The sequence below is a fragment of the Pleurodeles waltl genome, chromosome 6 (genome assembly GCF_031143425.1).
Source record: "Pleurodeles waltl isolate 20211129_DDA chromosome 6, aPleWal1.hap1.20221129, whole genome shotgun sequence".
Classification (NCBI taxonomy): Eukaryota; Metazoa; Chordata; class Amphibia; order Caudata; family Salamandridae; genus Pleurodeles; species Pleurodeles waltl.
In genome coordinates, this window is record NC_090445.1 from 79734953 (window position 1) to 79750556 (window position 15604).

Sequence of the window (15604 nt, forward strand, 5' to 3'; positions counted from 1 at the left end):
CGTTGTTAATATAAGCATTTCACATCTAAAATAGGTAATGTTTAAACTACGCTCTCTCACAGCTTTGGTATAGTTCTTTGCACTGTGCCAGTATGTACATGTGATAATCCTACCCCGCCATGGGTCTTTGCACTGTGCCAGTCCGCCCTGTTCCAGTCTATACCTGTAATACTTCCACACATCTTGGTGTAGCTCTTTGCACTGTGCCAGTCTGTACCTGTGATAATGCTACCCCGCCATGAGTCTCTGCGTTGTGCCAGTCTCCTGTGTGCCAGCCTGTACCTGCCATACGTCACATCTGTCCTGTGGCAGTCTGTGGTGCTTCACATCAGTGCTGCAGCAGTTTGCACTGCACCAGACTGCCATGTGCCAGTCTGTGCCTGTGATACTTCTAGCTTTGTGCAGCTCTTTGCACTGTGCCAGTCTGCCCTTCTGTGACAGTCCCTGCCAGGGCCTCACAAGCGCCTTGTAAGTGGGTGTGTTGCCCAGTTGTACCTTCACTCTCGTCAGCTGTTGTAGCTCACTGTAGCCAGGCTGTGCGGCGCTATGAGCTCAGTCTGTTCTGCATAGTTTCTCTGCGGGAGACTGCATGTCATTTCCTGAATGCAGGGAAAGCAGGAAACGAAAATGGGAAGCAGGAATACAAGGTCATCTTGTTTTCACGGACGCACATCCGTGCATGGAACCACCCGCACATGAGATTAATAGAGGCCGGGCAGGGGTTACGCTGGTGCTTGGAATATTCCCATTCAGAGAGAGAGTGAGAGAGAGAGAGAGGTTTGTGCCCGGAAGCAGGTGCATAAACACCAATACATAGATACTCTCAGGGACATCACTGCGGTACACGGCTATAAAATGGGTGACAGATAATGCTTCCTTTAGCCTGGCTAGCTCAGTTGGTAGAGCATGAGACTCTTAATCTCAGGGTCGTGGGTTCAAGCCCCACGTTGGGTGTGATGCCTTTTAAAGGTTTCTCCATTTTTTCATTTAACATTAACTCTCACCTTTTTCACATATTTCGCTGAGGCTTAAAACTACACACACACACATCCTGCCGTTTGCCTCACCATTTCCACAGGACTCCACACAACGCAGCACTTCCCGCCCTGGGAGGCGCCGCTTGGAGCGTTCCTAGGCCGAGCCTTTCCTGCGCCCTTTCCTAGCCTGAGCCACCCGTGCTTACAGCGAGCTCGGAGTCCGCTCCGGTCCGTCCTGTCCCCCCCCCATCCTTTCAAAAAGAGGAGTTTAAGGTCTCATCCCCGCTGGTGTTATGATTAAAGTAGGTATAAAAACTACTTTATGTCAGGAGCGGGATTTGATCACGGGACCAGGGAAAATACTGCTTTTGAAATGCGGCGCCTTACACCGCTCGGCCATCCACGGCAGGTCTCTGGAACGCGGCTCTGGAGGCTGACTGCCACCTCGCGAAACAGGAAGAGTTCACCATGTTCTCTAGTGGACATTTATCACAACACACTCAGCAGCACGGGCCTCCTCAACAGACATCAGGGAGACGCTGCTGCAAGACGGGCATCGAAGGACCAAATGTTTAACAATAAACACCAGCACTTCAACCTTCTACATCACACACCCAACCCCAATGCTTTTACAGCACATACCATGGCTTGCTCATTCAAGGACGCCTCAGAAAAGGCATATCACATCAGGAACTAGAAAAATCATCGTCTAATTTACACATCTCTCCATCTAGAGCAGGTGTCAGACCCTAAAGGCCACAGAGCCCAAGGCTGCCGCTTAATATTACACAACTGCCCTTACTAATCCACCCTGCCCCTTCAAACCCGGCACCAGACCTTTCTGACATAAACGTCATTCATTGCAAATTCACTGCCAGGAACACAGTGGCAGCTCGTCCTTATGGACTTCAGTTTGAGCTCCACTCTTTGTAGTCTGTCAATTTTTTTTATTACGCTAATAGTGAAAAATAATATATTATTCACTATTAGTGTAATAAAAATGGAGTACAGTTAGCTGGGATATGCCTGTCCATGGCAGCTGAGGTAAGAAAAAAATGCTTGTAAATGTCTATTGTGTGCATGCTTGCGGGTGAGAGGGTGTTTATGTGAGAGAGAATGTATGCAAGTGTCAATTTTTGTATGTTTTTATAAGTATGTGTGTGTGAGTGAAAGTGGAGGTCAAAGGTCGTGTGATGTCACTTCTGCTACCCCCGGCATTTCGGTGAATTGATGTTCATGAACATAAACCAAAAATTTAATATAATTTCACTGACTTCTCCGGTGAGATATTCTAGTTCAGACATCTGGAACCCAGATCTCTTGGAACGGGCACCTTGCACTGAAGTCACAGTAAGAGCACAGCCGTTGGCATCTGCTGTACCAGACATTTGTGCCACAGGCATTGCCTCTTTTTAGAAGAGATAGCAGTATGTAAATGTTTCACAACAGACATCTTCAGCATACTTCCCAAAACAGCTATCAGCAATGCCAGATTCTCTATCTCACATTCACAATTGAGAAGAATGTCACAGACTTACGGTATAAACTGTCCCCTAAGCCACATCTAAAGGGACTGTTCCCAGAAGGTTCATCACTAGGGAGATATTTTCGATTACAAATCAAATGTTGCAGTAAAGACATCGCTAATGGCGTCTGCCACGAGAGCCCGATGGCAACGCATCCTGGGTCAGACATACTTCATGGAGCTCTAGAAGAGACACCTAGATTTAAACGCCTCAGAGTAGACACATACAGCACACAAGACAAAACAACTATTACATATGTAATATTGTCACCGGCCATGTAGTATAGAGGATTCTTGCAAAGACATCAGGGGTTAAATGTCACACAACAGATGTTAGCACGTCAGACCGTAATAAGTAAACTTACAAGGGGACACGAATAGGTCGATGAACCTTTTGACTAACGCTTGAGATGTTCCCACCATAAAGACACAATACCAACACTGATCAATAACCAATTTGTCAATTTCAACAATAATCAATAACATTAGTAATCATTAAAAGTCAGTAATTGACACACCATGACCTCGCAGTCATGAATAACCACACCTTTATTTAAAAGTTAGGATGTTTATTTCCCTATATTAACAATGCTAATGTCATGGATGTTGTCCTCCTCAGGCCAAAACAAAAAAGATAGTGACCAGGCATTGTTTTCCTGTTATTTAGAGACATTGTTCTTTTTCACTTTCATTGTCAGAAAGCCTGGAAACTTCCCTTCTGATGACGCTGGGTATAATTATATAGCAAAGGTGGGGGTAATTGTTATTACAGATTTATTGTGTGATAATATAAGACTTTTTTCCAGCCATTACAGGGGTGAAACTCTTCAGTTATCAGTATTGGTGAGATTTACAGGCCTATGCTGAGAAAATGTGTGGCCTATTTCTAAACACTGTGGGGGTAAAACTGTCCTCCTCTCGGGGTGATGAATGCTTTGCTTATTTTCATACCATCCCTGATGTAATGTACAGTTTCTACCCAGTCACTACACAGGTATAACCAGGCAGAGCTCAGGATGGTGAAGCTTTGGTTACATTCCCTCTTTCCGCAGCCAGATCAGTGTAGCCATACGTCACATCTGTCCTGTGGCAGTCTGTGATGCTTCACATGAGTGCTGCAGCAGTTTGCACTGCACCAGACTGCCATGCGCCAGTCTGTGCCTGTGATACTTCTACGTTGGTGCAGCTCTTTGCACTGTGCCAGTCTACCCATCTGTGACAGTCCCTACCAGGGCCTCACAAGCGCCTTGTAAGTGGGTGTGTTGCCCAGTTGTACCTTCACTCTCTTCGACTGTTGTAGCTCACTGTAGCCAGGCTGTGAGGCGCTATAGGCTCAGTGTGTTCTGCATAGTCTCTCTGCGGGACACTGTGCGTGTCATGTCCTGAATGCAGGGAAAGAATGAACCGAAAATGGGAAGCAGGAATACATCGTCATCTTGTTTTCACAGATACACATCCGTGCATCGACACAGGAGTCTTCCTGCAGGGGTGAGAGGCTGGGGTTAGATTAAGAGTAGGTAGAGCACGCACGGGGGCTGGCAGGGGTTGCGCTGCTGCTTGGGAATATTCCCATTGAAGTGAAGAGACAGACGACAGGAAGCAGAAAGAGAGCTGCATGTATGTACCCGGAAGCAGGTCCAGAAAAACCACAACAGAAACATAAATAGGCACACCACTGTAACAAGGGAGCCAGATATTGCGGGTCCGTAGTCTGGCTAGCTCAGTGGTAGAACATGAGACTCTTAATTTCAGAGTTGTTGGTTCGAGCCCTACGATGGGCGTTATGTTTTCTGTGTTTTTAAAGGTCTGTGCGTACTTTTTATAATCACTCACCCTTTTCAGCTATATTGGTGAGACTTAAAACAACACACAATCTGCAGTTTGCCTCACGATCTCCCACAGGACTCCACACAACAAAGCACTTCCCGCCCTGGCGGGCGCTACTGGGAGCAGTCTAAGCCCCACATTTATTGGGCCCTTTCCTAGCCTGAGCCACCCGTGCTTACAGCGAGGTCGGAGGCCCCCCACCCCCTTCAAAAAAGAGGAGTTTAAGGTCTCGTCCCCGCTGGGGTTATGATTAAAGTAGGTCTAAAAAAACACATTGTGTCAGAAGTGGGATTTGAACCCACGCCTCCAGTCGGAGACCAGAACACCCAGCTGAGAGGAAGAGACCACTCTTGGGTCTGGCACCTTAGACCGCTCGGCCATCCTGACGATCAACACAGCAGCTATGGAACACGACTCTGAAGGCTCACTGTGACGTCACGATACAGGAAGAGTTCACAGCACCTTCTACTGGTCATTTATAACACACTCAGCAGCACAGGCCTCCTCAACAGACATCAGGGAGACTGTGCTGCAGACCGGCTTCAAAGGACGAAATATTTAATAGACACCAGTACTTCAACCTTCTACATCGCACACCCAACCCCAATGCTTTTACAGCACATACCACGGCTTGCTCATTCAAGGACGCCTCAGAAAAGGCATATCACATCAGGAACTAGAAAAATCATTGTCTAATTTACACATCTCTCCATCTAGAGCAGGTGTCAGACCCTAAAGGCCACAGAGCCCAGGGCTGCCGCTTAATATTACACAACTGCCCTCACTAATCTATCCTGCCCCTTTAAACCCGCAATAGACCTTCTAGAACATAAACGTCATTTATGGGTCGCCAGGGGTCGCAGCTGCGACCCCTGGCTTGCCCTTTGCGACTCCTGGCACTGCCTTTGCCACCCCTGGCCTCAGAGGTGGCACATTCACTGCCAGGGACACAGTGTCAGCTCGTCCTTATGGACGTCAGTTTGGGCTCCACTCTTTGTTGTCTGTCGATATTATATTACACTAATAGTGAAAAAATATATATTAATCACTATTAGTGTAATAAACATGGAGTACAGTTAGCTAGAACATGCCCTTCCATGGCAGCTGAGGTAAGTAAAAAATGCTTGTAAATGTCTATTGTGTGCATGCTTGCGGGTGAGAGGGTGTTTATGTGAGAGAGAAAGTATGTAAGTGTGAATTTGTGTGTTTTTATAAGTATGTGTGTGTGTGTGTGTGTGTGTGTGAAAGTGGAGGTCAAAGGTCGTTCGATGTCACTTCTGCTACCCCTGGCATTTCGGTGAATTGACGTTTATGAACATATACCAGGAATTTTATGACAAGACCGGAGGCTCTATTATGCGTTCTTTTCTTACTTTAATTTAAACAGCAGCAGTCAAGAAACTACAACTCCCAAGAGGGTTAGCTATTGTCTAACCAATGGGAGCAAAACAATAACCAGAACTGAACCAATAGGAAGAGGCCATAAACCATAGAGAGCACCCTTGACTGCAAGCAGTCCTCTTTTCTTGCTGCTTGCAGTCAAGATAAGTACTCTCCTTTGGTCTTCTACGTACTTAATGGTTTTTTAGATGTTGTATTTGATGCTATTTATCGTTTTGGTGTAGTTCTTATGTTGGGGGGGTAATTTGTTTACTGTTTTTCACCGCTTCACGGCTGTTTTATCCCGTTTTCCTTTCCCCTCCTTCCCCCCCCCCCTCCTGCCAACAACCGTCACTGCAGCGCGCGCTCCGCCGAGCGTTCTATCGCACAGTTTTCTTTCCATTTAGTCAGCGTGCGTCTTATTCCAACGCGCGTCTGACAGGGAATCCCTTACCGGTCTTCCCGTCTGCCGCAGCCTTTCTTGAAGCGGCTTCGCGCGTCTCCGGCGGTGCACAGAGGACAGCTTCTATATCGCTGCCTCTCCCCAGTGCCTCTTCGCTCCTCAATTGGTTTTCTCTTTGGGTCTCCGCCTTGGGGAGGAGCCAACTATCAGTACAGGGAGCGTGCTGCTCCTATTAACCCCTAACTGACCTCTCTTTGATTTCTGGTTAAAGTACACTTCTTGGGCTTATTTTTTCTGGTGTTTCTGCCCACAGTAACTTAATTTTTATCATGGAACTGGGGAGTTCTCCCTCAAGGTCTGCCTCTGAGGAGGATGAGGAATCCTTTAGACAGGATTTGAATAAGTTTATCCAGTCCTCTGTGAAACATGCTATGAAAGCATCTATGGACAAAATGTCAAAAAATATTGAGAATTCAGTCATGTCCATGGTGTCCAAGTCTATGGCCCATTCTGCGGGGGAAAGCAGAAAACGGAAACTATCCTCTTTCAAATCAGGTAAAGGCGCACAGACAGGAAGTGAGCTTGCCTCACACCAGACTGAGGACTTGATTCCTCCCAGGCCTCCTACTAAGGAGGGGATTTCCGCCAAAAATACGGCATCTCAATCGAAATGTAAATCAAAATCAAAACATATCACTGCGCCTAAAAAGATTGTGATTTCAAAAATTTTGGACACAGACGATGAGGACATGGACGATTTATCTCAGTCCGATAATCCTGACGATACGTTTTCCCCTTCCTCTCCTTCCCCCAAACGTATCAAAATTGCGGCAGGTGGCCCCTCTACCAGCGTGGTCGACTCAGAGGGTGTTCCCATGTTTGATCCGTCCCTCATACACCATCCTAACTCAACAGAATGGCTCCCGTTGGACCATGTAGGTGATTACATTGCTTCCCGTGTACGTCTTCCTTTAGATAAACAGACGAGATCCAAATTAAAATCGGAATGCCCCAGACCGTCGTTGGACTCCAATATTACTGTAACACCAGCCATTAATGACTCACTCATCACTTTCTTTACCAAATTTGGTAAGGATCCCCGTAAAGGAGTGGACAAGGCCTGGACCACGTGTCAGGACAAGCTCCTGGACGTGGTAGGTCCTCTGGCAGGGATCTTTGATCTAGCTGAATCAGTCAGGTTAGAGGAATCGTCTATTGATCCCTTAGATCTTTCCCTTTGGACTCAGAGAGCCTTTTGTCTTTTGGGCAATGCGAACTCTGCTATTATTCACGAAAGACGCAAGGGCCTTCTGCTCAAAATGGACCCCAAGTTGGCTAACTTGGCCACTCGGGACCCCGGCATTCAGGCCGACGGGAAACTCTTCGGTGACAACTTCATCAAAGACCTCAGCCGTTTTGTTTCGACCTTTTCATCCTTGGACAAAGCCCAACAAAATCTGAAGAAAGTTTTTAACCAACGTGTTTTTTCCCGGGCCGGTAGAGGTAGGAGCCGCTTTACTGGCCGCACATACAGGAATCAAGGCTCAAGAGGATATGCCAATTCCTTCAATTCCTATTCTCACGAATTCAAACCCCACTTTTACCCACAAAGATCTAGGGGTTTCCGCAACCATGGTCAGCGCTTCTCCAGACCGCCCATTAATCAAGGTAAGCCAACTTTCTGGCCCTCCCGTGAGAGGTCGCCTTCGTTTCTTTCTTCAAAAATGGGAGTCAATCTCAGCAGACCCTTGGGTCCTTTCCACTGTTCAGGGATATCAGATCGAACTTCTTTCTCCTCCCCTCCAATACTGTCTTCCTCCTCTTCCAAAGTTTTCTCTAGAAATGTCCTCTCTAATCTCTTTAGAGATCCAATCTCTCTTAGAAAAAGGCGCCATCCACCCTTGCACTCCAGATCCGTCTGGATTCATCAGCTCTATATTCCTCATCCACAAAAAGAACAAAAAGCTAAGGCCGGTAATCAACCTGAAATCTTTCAACCAGTTTGTCATCTATCGACACTTCAAGATGGAAACCATTATCCATCTCAGGGATATCTTGCTCCAATTCGATTGGCTAGTCAGACTAGATTTGCAGGACGCATACCTGACCGTTCCTATTCATCTTTCTCACAGAAAGTTTTTGCAATTCCATTGGAATTCAAAAACATATCACTTTTCCTCTCTTCCTTTCGGCCTATCCTCCGCACCCTGGTGCTTCACAAAACTATTGAAACCAGTCGTAACCTACCTTCGCTCCCTAGGCATCAGACTGATTATCTATCTCGACGACATTCTGATCATGCACCAGAGCAAATCCTCTTTGCTGACCCATCTACAGATAACATCCACCCTCCTCTCAGATCTCGGTTTCCTGATAAATCACGAAAAGTCCGTACTTTTGCCCTGTCAACAAATAGAATTTCTGGGCTTCCAAATAGATTCCGTTTCGGCCGCTCTGTTCCTTCCCCGTTCCAAGGTTTCTGCAATAAAAAAAAAGAACTAATCCTAACTCTTCAAAAATACACTATTTCTCTCAGAGCCCTCGCAAGGGTCGTCGGCCTTCTCTCCTCCTCTATCCAGGCCATCTTTCCAGGACCCCTTCACTACCGCGCCCTCCAGCGCCTCAAAATCCTTCATCTTCGTCGAGGATTGGCCTTTTCCGACCTCGTCTCCTTGGATCAAGAATCCCAAATGGAAATCCAATGGTGAATATCCCATTTAGAGACTTGGAACGGCAGATCCATCTTCCCCTCTGTGCCCGATCTTGTGTTAGAATCAGATGAAAGTCTCACGGGTTTGGGCGCCCGCTGTGGTTCGATATCGACTGGCGGTATATGGTCCGCAGAGGAGTCCAGATTGCACATAAATTGTTTAGAGCTTCTTGCAGGCTCCTTTGCGATCAGAAGTTTCACAAAAAACAGAGCACGATGCTCCATTCTGCTCCGTATGGACAATATATCAGCGGTGCGTTCCATCAACCGTTTAGGGGGTACCAGATCCAGACCTCTGGCCCTGCTAGCCAAGAGCCTCTGGGATTTTTGCCTGTCCCACAAATTTTCCCTTTTAGCAGAATATCTACCAGGATCATTGAATTCCAAAGCAGACTGGCATTCACGCCACCTCTCGGACTCCAGCGACTGGAAATTACACCAGTCAGTCTTTCGTCAGATAGAAAGGAAATGGGGTCCTTTTCAGGTAGACCTCTTTGCGTCCAGACTCAACACTCAGCTTCCCCATTTTTTCAGCTGGCGCCCGGATCCGCTGGCTTTGGCTACAGACGCTTTCCTACAAGATTGGTCCGGATCCCTCAATTATGCCTTCCCTCCCTTTATCCTAATCAACAGAGTCCTGAACCAGGTCAGACGTCAGAAGTCATCCCTCGTCCTGTTGACTCCCTTTTGGCAATCTCAGGTTTGGTTCCCTCCCCTACTCGAGCTGACAGTGGATTTCCCTATCTTACTCCCGACCTTTCGGTCCCTCATTCTAGATCCTTTCGTCGCCCTCACAATCTTTAACACTCTCAGCCTGGCTCATTTCTGGTGTACCCAACAGCCCCTTACTATTTCGGCAGAAGCTTCAGAGTTCATTAATAACGCATGGGCACCCGGCACGAGGCGAGCCTATAAATCAGCTTGGGCTCTTTGGTCAAGCTGGTGTCTGGGAAAATGTTCCAATCCCTTTTCAGCAGATTTAAATTTAATTATTAATTTCCTAGCCGCCCAGGAGGGCTTAGGTAAGTCATATTGCACAATAAATCTTTACAGATCGGCTATATCCATGAACCACTCAAATATTGATGGCAACCCTATTGGGTCCCATCCTTTGATCTGTCGTCTCCTGAAAGGAGTCAAGCTCTCCAAACCCCCTTCTGCCAAATATTCACATATCTGGGACGTCTCTCTTGTTTTCAATCTTTTCCTTTCCTGGCCGGATAATCCAAGTCTTTCTCTTAAAATGCTCTCTGCTAAGCTTACTATGTTGCTATGCTTAATTTCTTTTAAAAGGACTTCGGACGTTAGGTCCTTAGATGTCTCTGCCCGGCAGTTCTTACCTTCATGGGTCCTATTTCACATTTCCAAACGCACCAAAACTAACTTACATTCCGTTTTCTACCCTTTCTTTCCGGACAAGCCAAAGTTATGTGTGGGTCTTTGTTTAAAAGAATATGAAAAAAGAACCGTTAACCTGAGAACGTCCTCTTCCAATCAATTATTGATCTCTTTTCGAAAACCCCACAATCCAGTGACTTCGGCAACTTTGGCCCGCTGGATTAAATTGATTATGTCCCTAGCGGGAATAGATATTTCCGTTTTTGGAGCACATTCCTCCAGGGGGGCTATGGCCTCCAAAGCTTTTGCCCTTGGGTCCAGTTTAGAGGACATTCTCAGGTCGGCAGATTGGTCAAACGATAATGTTTTCAAAACCTTCTATTGTAAACCCGTTAGAACTGCTTCTTCCTTAGTTATTGACAAGCTTTAAACGCGCATAATAGAGCCTCCGGTCTTGTCATAAAATGTAGATTTTCCTAGTAATTTATGACGGAAAGTCTTAATTTTATTAAGGACACGGAGGCGAATATTATCTCACCACAGTAATTCTATTAATATGTACTTTTTCTTTCCCTCCCAGGGACTCCAGCATTGCCTCCAGCTTCCGGATAACGCCGCTAGCTCAATCAGTTCCTTCTTCAAGAAGAGTCCTCTGGAGGCGTCATCGCAACCTGTCCAGGATCAGCTTCCTCAATCATCGCCCTCTCGGCTCATCGCTGTGGTTCAAGACTTGTGTTTCATTTCTTTATCTCTGGCAATTGTTGGACTTATTTACCCTTTGTTTTATGACTCTATTTGACTTGCTCGTTCAAGAAAAGAACGCATAATATTCGCCTCTGTGTCTTTAATAAAATTAAGACTTTCCGTCATAAATTACTAGGAAAATCTACATTTAATATCATTTCACTGACATCTCCGGTGAGATATTCTAGTTCAGACATCTGGAACCCAGATCTCTTGAAATAGGCATCTGGCACTGAAGTCACAGTAAGAGCACAGCCGTTGGCATCTTCTGTACCAGACATTTATGCTGCACGCATCTCCGCTTTTTAGAAGAGATAGCAGGCTACAAATGTTTCAAAACAGCCATCAGCAATGCTAGATTCTCTATCTCACATTCACAATTGAGAAGAATGTCACAGACTTACGGTATTAACTGTCCCCTAACCCACATCTGAGGGGACCTTTCCCAGAAGGTTCATCACTAGTGAGATATTTTCTATTACACATCGAATGTTGCAGTAAAGACATCGCTAATGGCGTCTGCCATGAGAGCCCGATGGCAACGCATCCTGGTTCAGACACGCTTCATGGAGTTCTAGAAGAGACATCTAGATGTAAACGTCTCAGAGTAGACATGTGCAGCACACAAGACAGAACAACTATTAGCTATGTAATATTGTACACCAGGCATGAAGTATAGAGGATTCTTGCACAGACACCAGGGTTAAATGTCACACACAGACACCAGCAATGTGGAAATCGAATTCCAACCTCCGCAATGAAACATGGATTTTTTTGCAACTTTATAAAGCACGACCTTGATTCAAAGGTATTGCAGCGCTTTTACATCAGCACCAGGAACCCTACACAAGGCTCTATTCATTTTTATTGTCAGGCTTGACAGTGCAGCTGTCGCCAGACAATTATGTGAGCATCATTAGAGAGGGACTGTGGCCAAGGGGAGTAGGGTCAAGACTGATTTGTATATGGCAGGGTTCAAAATGGGGTGGCATGGTGGGCAACAAAAATGATGGATTAAACTCAGATCTTTGTGACTGGGGGTGAATGTTTGCATTGTTTAGTATTCTGTCCTTCATCTGTTCTATTTGCTCAAATTACCATACAACATTCACTTAAAGCCAGACCTGTTGGCATTGCCAATGCTTGTTTGGGGATGGGGAGCTTAAGTGATTTGCCCAGGATCATAGGATGTTGAGCTTGCATCAAGACTCGAACCAGGTTTCCCAGTTTCATAGTTGGCTGCTCTTTTCGTAGCCACATCCTTTTCAACATTTTGGAACAATCACCAGGAATTACGTTTTACAAATCTCTGCTATGAAATGTCCCAGAACAGACATATACGCTGTGAAATGTTACAGAATAGACCTCAGCAATGAGATGTTCTCTGTCAGACATCAAACACTGAGAACTCAGGAATATCAGGAATTTGTTTCAGAGCAGACACCAGGAATGGTATATGGCAGGGCTGACCCCAGATGTAGAACATTCAGGGTTGGACTGTCCTATAGGGGCATCAGCCTGCTCTGACGGGTCAGTGTGTGGGACCGGTATTTTGGTTGTTTGTGACCTGTTTTATGGTTTGGTCCGAAAGTTTTTACTGTTGATATCATTAATATTAAAAAAAAACTCAAAGATTTCGGCAGCAAGCTGTGACCCATGCAGTCTTCCATACCTTGCAAGACAAATTTACAGCATATCTTTAAGAGTTCAAAACTGACCCAATTTGCAAACCCCGGCCATTTTTTAGCTAATTCACTAACGTGGCCATTTTTAGGTCTCGTCTGAGACAGCGCATATGCTGTCATTTGCGAGACTATTGTTCTTTAAAAAAAAAAATTAAAGAGCTTAGAGGCCGCCCATTGCTTACCAATGGGTGACTTCAATGTCACTTTCTTTCCTTGCTTCTTATTGGTCAGCACTTTTAGTTTTACTTTCTCGTCAAATGTTTCTCTACTTCCAGGGAGCATGCATAAAGTACAACATGCTGTCTATGACTAGTGTCCTTCTACAGACTGCACGCTTCTTCTTCTTGAGGTGCTTTTTAGGTCGAGTGTAAGCGTACGATCTCTTCTATACATTTAAGTATACTTCTTCTGTGGGCTTCCAGCTATTTCATTTGTTAGTTTCTATGTCATTTAAAAATCCTTGCTTGCTAGTGGTCAGTCATGCCTCTTTGTTTCTACTTCTGTGTGGCAGCAGGAACCAACTACTGTATAATTACGCTTTGTCCTGTATATCTGGTCTGTAGGTGGATGTTTTTTTTAAATTTGTTTCCTGCTCCTGTCCAGGTAAGCTTCCATTTTCATTTGCAGAGCATTCTTGCTCCAAGCTTAGCTGTAAACAAGGCTATAAATCAGGCTGTTATCTTGGTCACATTTGGTCTTTGTGAGCTCTCTGCACCCTCTCTCAGCTGCCTGGCTCCTGCCCTTCCTTGGCTTGGATTTTCTTTACCAGGGGTGCCTGTCTGTGGTCCCCGATGCTGTGAAAGGGCGGAGAATCACTTGTAATTGTTTATAGCATAGTCACCCAGCTTTACCAGGACTCTGCAATCCTTAGAGACAGTGCCCACTTCTGGTCCATACTGGGATCCCACTCGCAACTTCATCACTGCACCTCAGTTCACACACTCCAAGCCCTAAACTGTGCCAGTGCCAGAACCCCCCACACGGTGTCTGCCAGAGCACCTCAGTTCTGCTGTTCCAGTACTGGGACCTCAGGTGCAGCTCCATCAGTGCACCTTAGTTCACAAACTCCAAGCCCTCAGCCGTGCCAGTGCCAGGAACCCCACACACGCTGTCTGCCAGAGCACCTCAGTGCTTCCACTAAGTACACTCTGCTGCTCCAGTACTAGGACCTCGGGCACCACTCCATCAGTTCACCTCAGTTCAAACATTCCAAGCCCTCAGCCATGCCAGTGCCAGGAACCCCACACATGCTGTCTGCCAGCACACCTCAGTTCTTCCAGTCAGTACACTCTGCTGCTCAGCAATGGGGCCTCGGGCCCAGCTCCACCAGTGCACCTCAGTTCACACACTCCAAGCCCTCGCCGTGCCAGTGCCAGGAACTCCACACAAACTGTCTGTCAGAGCACTTCAGTTCTTCCAGTTAGCACACTCTGCTGCTTCAGTACTGGAACCTCTGAATCAGCTCCACCAGTGCACCTCAGTTCACACACTCCAAGCCCTCAGCCGTGCCTGTGCCAGGAACCCCACAAACACTGTCTGCCAGATCACCTCAGTTCTTCAAGTCAGTACACTCTGCTGCTCCAGTACTGGGACCTCGGGCGCAGCTCCATCAATACACCTCAGTTCATACACTCCACGTCCCTCAGCCATGCCAGCACCCCACACACGCTGTCTACCAGAGCACCTCAATTCTTCCAGTCAGTACACACTACTGTTACAGTACTGGGACACAGACACAGCTCCATCAGTGCACCTCATTTCACATGCTCCAAGCCCCTCAGCCATGCCAGATCCCCACACACGCTGTCTGCCAGAGCACCTCAATTCTTACAGTCAGTACACTGCTTTTGTAGTACTGGACCACAGGCGTAGCTCCATCAGTGGATCCCAGTTCTATCCCAGTGAGGTCACTTCCTTTCCTGTACTGGGACCCCGTACCTCACATACAGTTCCATTATAGCAGCTCAATTTTAATATTCAGTCCCACTGCCAAGCCAATACTGGACCCAAAAGAGCAAAATACAGTTTAGCCAGTGCACCTCAAGTCTAACATCCAAGACCATTGTTAATGAGAACCACCACAGCTACGCCAAAATCCATAAATTCTAAAATTCAGTGCACATTTCTTCTCAGGACTCCTCGCTTCTGTGCTTGAGGCAATGCCACTTCAATGCTGGGCCCCACTCACAGCTTCGCCAGGGCACCTTCAGGCTAACACTTGGCAACACTGGCAAGCCAACACTAGGTTCCGCACATTGCTCTATTCACATACCTCACTTCTGACCTTGTGTGCCCGTTACTATTCCAGTACTGTAGCTCACATAAAACTCTGTCAGTGTACCTTAACCTTAACCTGCAGCGCCCCATTATTCCAATACTATGTATTACACAACGCTCTGTTTCTCATTCCTCACCCACTGCCTTTCTGTTATTCCAGCCCTGGGCCGGGACACAGCTTTGTCTATACCACCAATCCTGATCTGAAGCGCCCAAATATTGCTGCTCGTGCACCTCCTGCTATTCTTCAGTGCCCCCTGCTGTTCCACACTCTGACATTTGTTTGAGGACGTGGGGGAGCCAATTAAATCTATTCTTAGCTGCCATCTTTATTTGGAAGGGCCTGTTTCACCTATCTCACTCCATTCTTTCCTTTACTCTGTTTACTTTCAATGTTTTCTTTCTCCCCAACTTTTCTCTTTCCAGCTCTTAAAATCCAAACGTTGACAGTTTCGCTCTTTCTTTCAACTGTTTATTTCTACTCCTCTCCCTTTTTAGGGTTGAGCCTGCGAGTGCATGCGCTTGCGTATGCGTCTCATATGCAAGATGCTTTTGTGTTCAGTAAAGGGCTTGGAGCCCACCTGTCACTCATCATTTGTTGGTTTGCGTGGCACTCTTCTTTACAGCCTTGTAATTCGTCAAGGCATGTCTGGCATCATTTCTGTTCTTCTGTGTGGAGCACGGATCAAGCACTAATTGGTTGCAACTTAATTAGTACCCGTCCGCTGCCCCAAACGT

The 15604-nt window shown here is 46.4% G+C and overlaps 1 protein-coding gene across 1 annotated transcript in view; it reads right to left on the reverse strand.

The window, feature by feature from the left end:
- Window positions 1–11026: 11026 nt before the first annotated feature.
- LOC138301488 (putative nuclease HARBI1) overlaps window positions 11027–15604 on the reverse strand; it is a 70991-nt gene continuing 66413 nt past the window's right edge. The window contains exon 4 of the mRNA XM_069242000.1: window positions 11027–11136. Coding sequence (XP_069098101.1) covers window positions 11027–11136 — 110 coding nt within the window. The remainder of the gene's footprint in view (window positions 11137–15604) is intronic.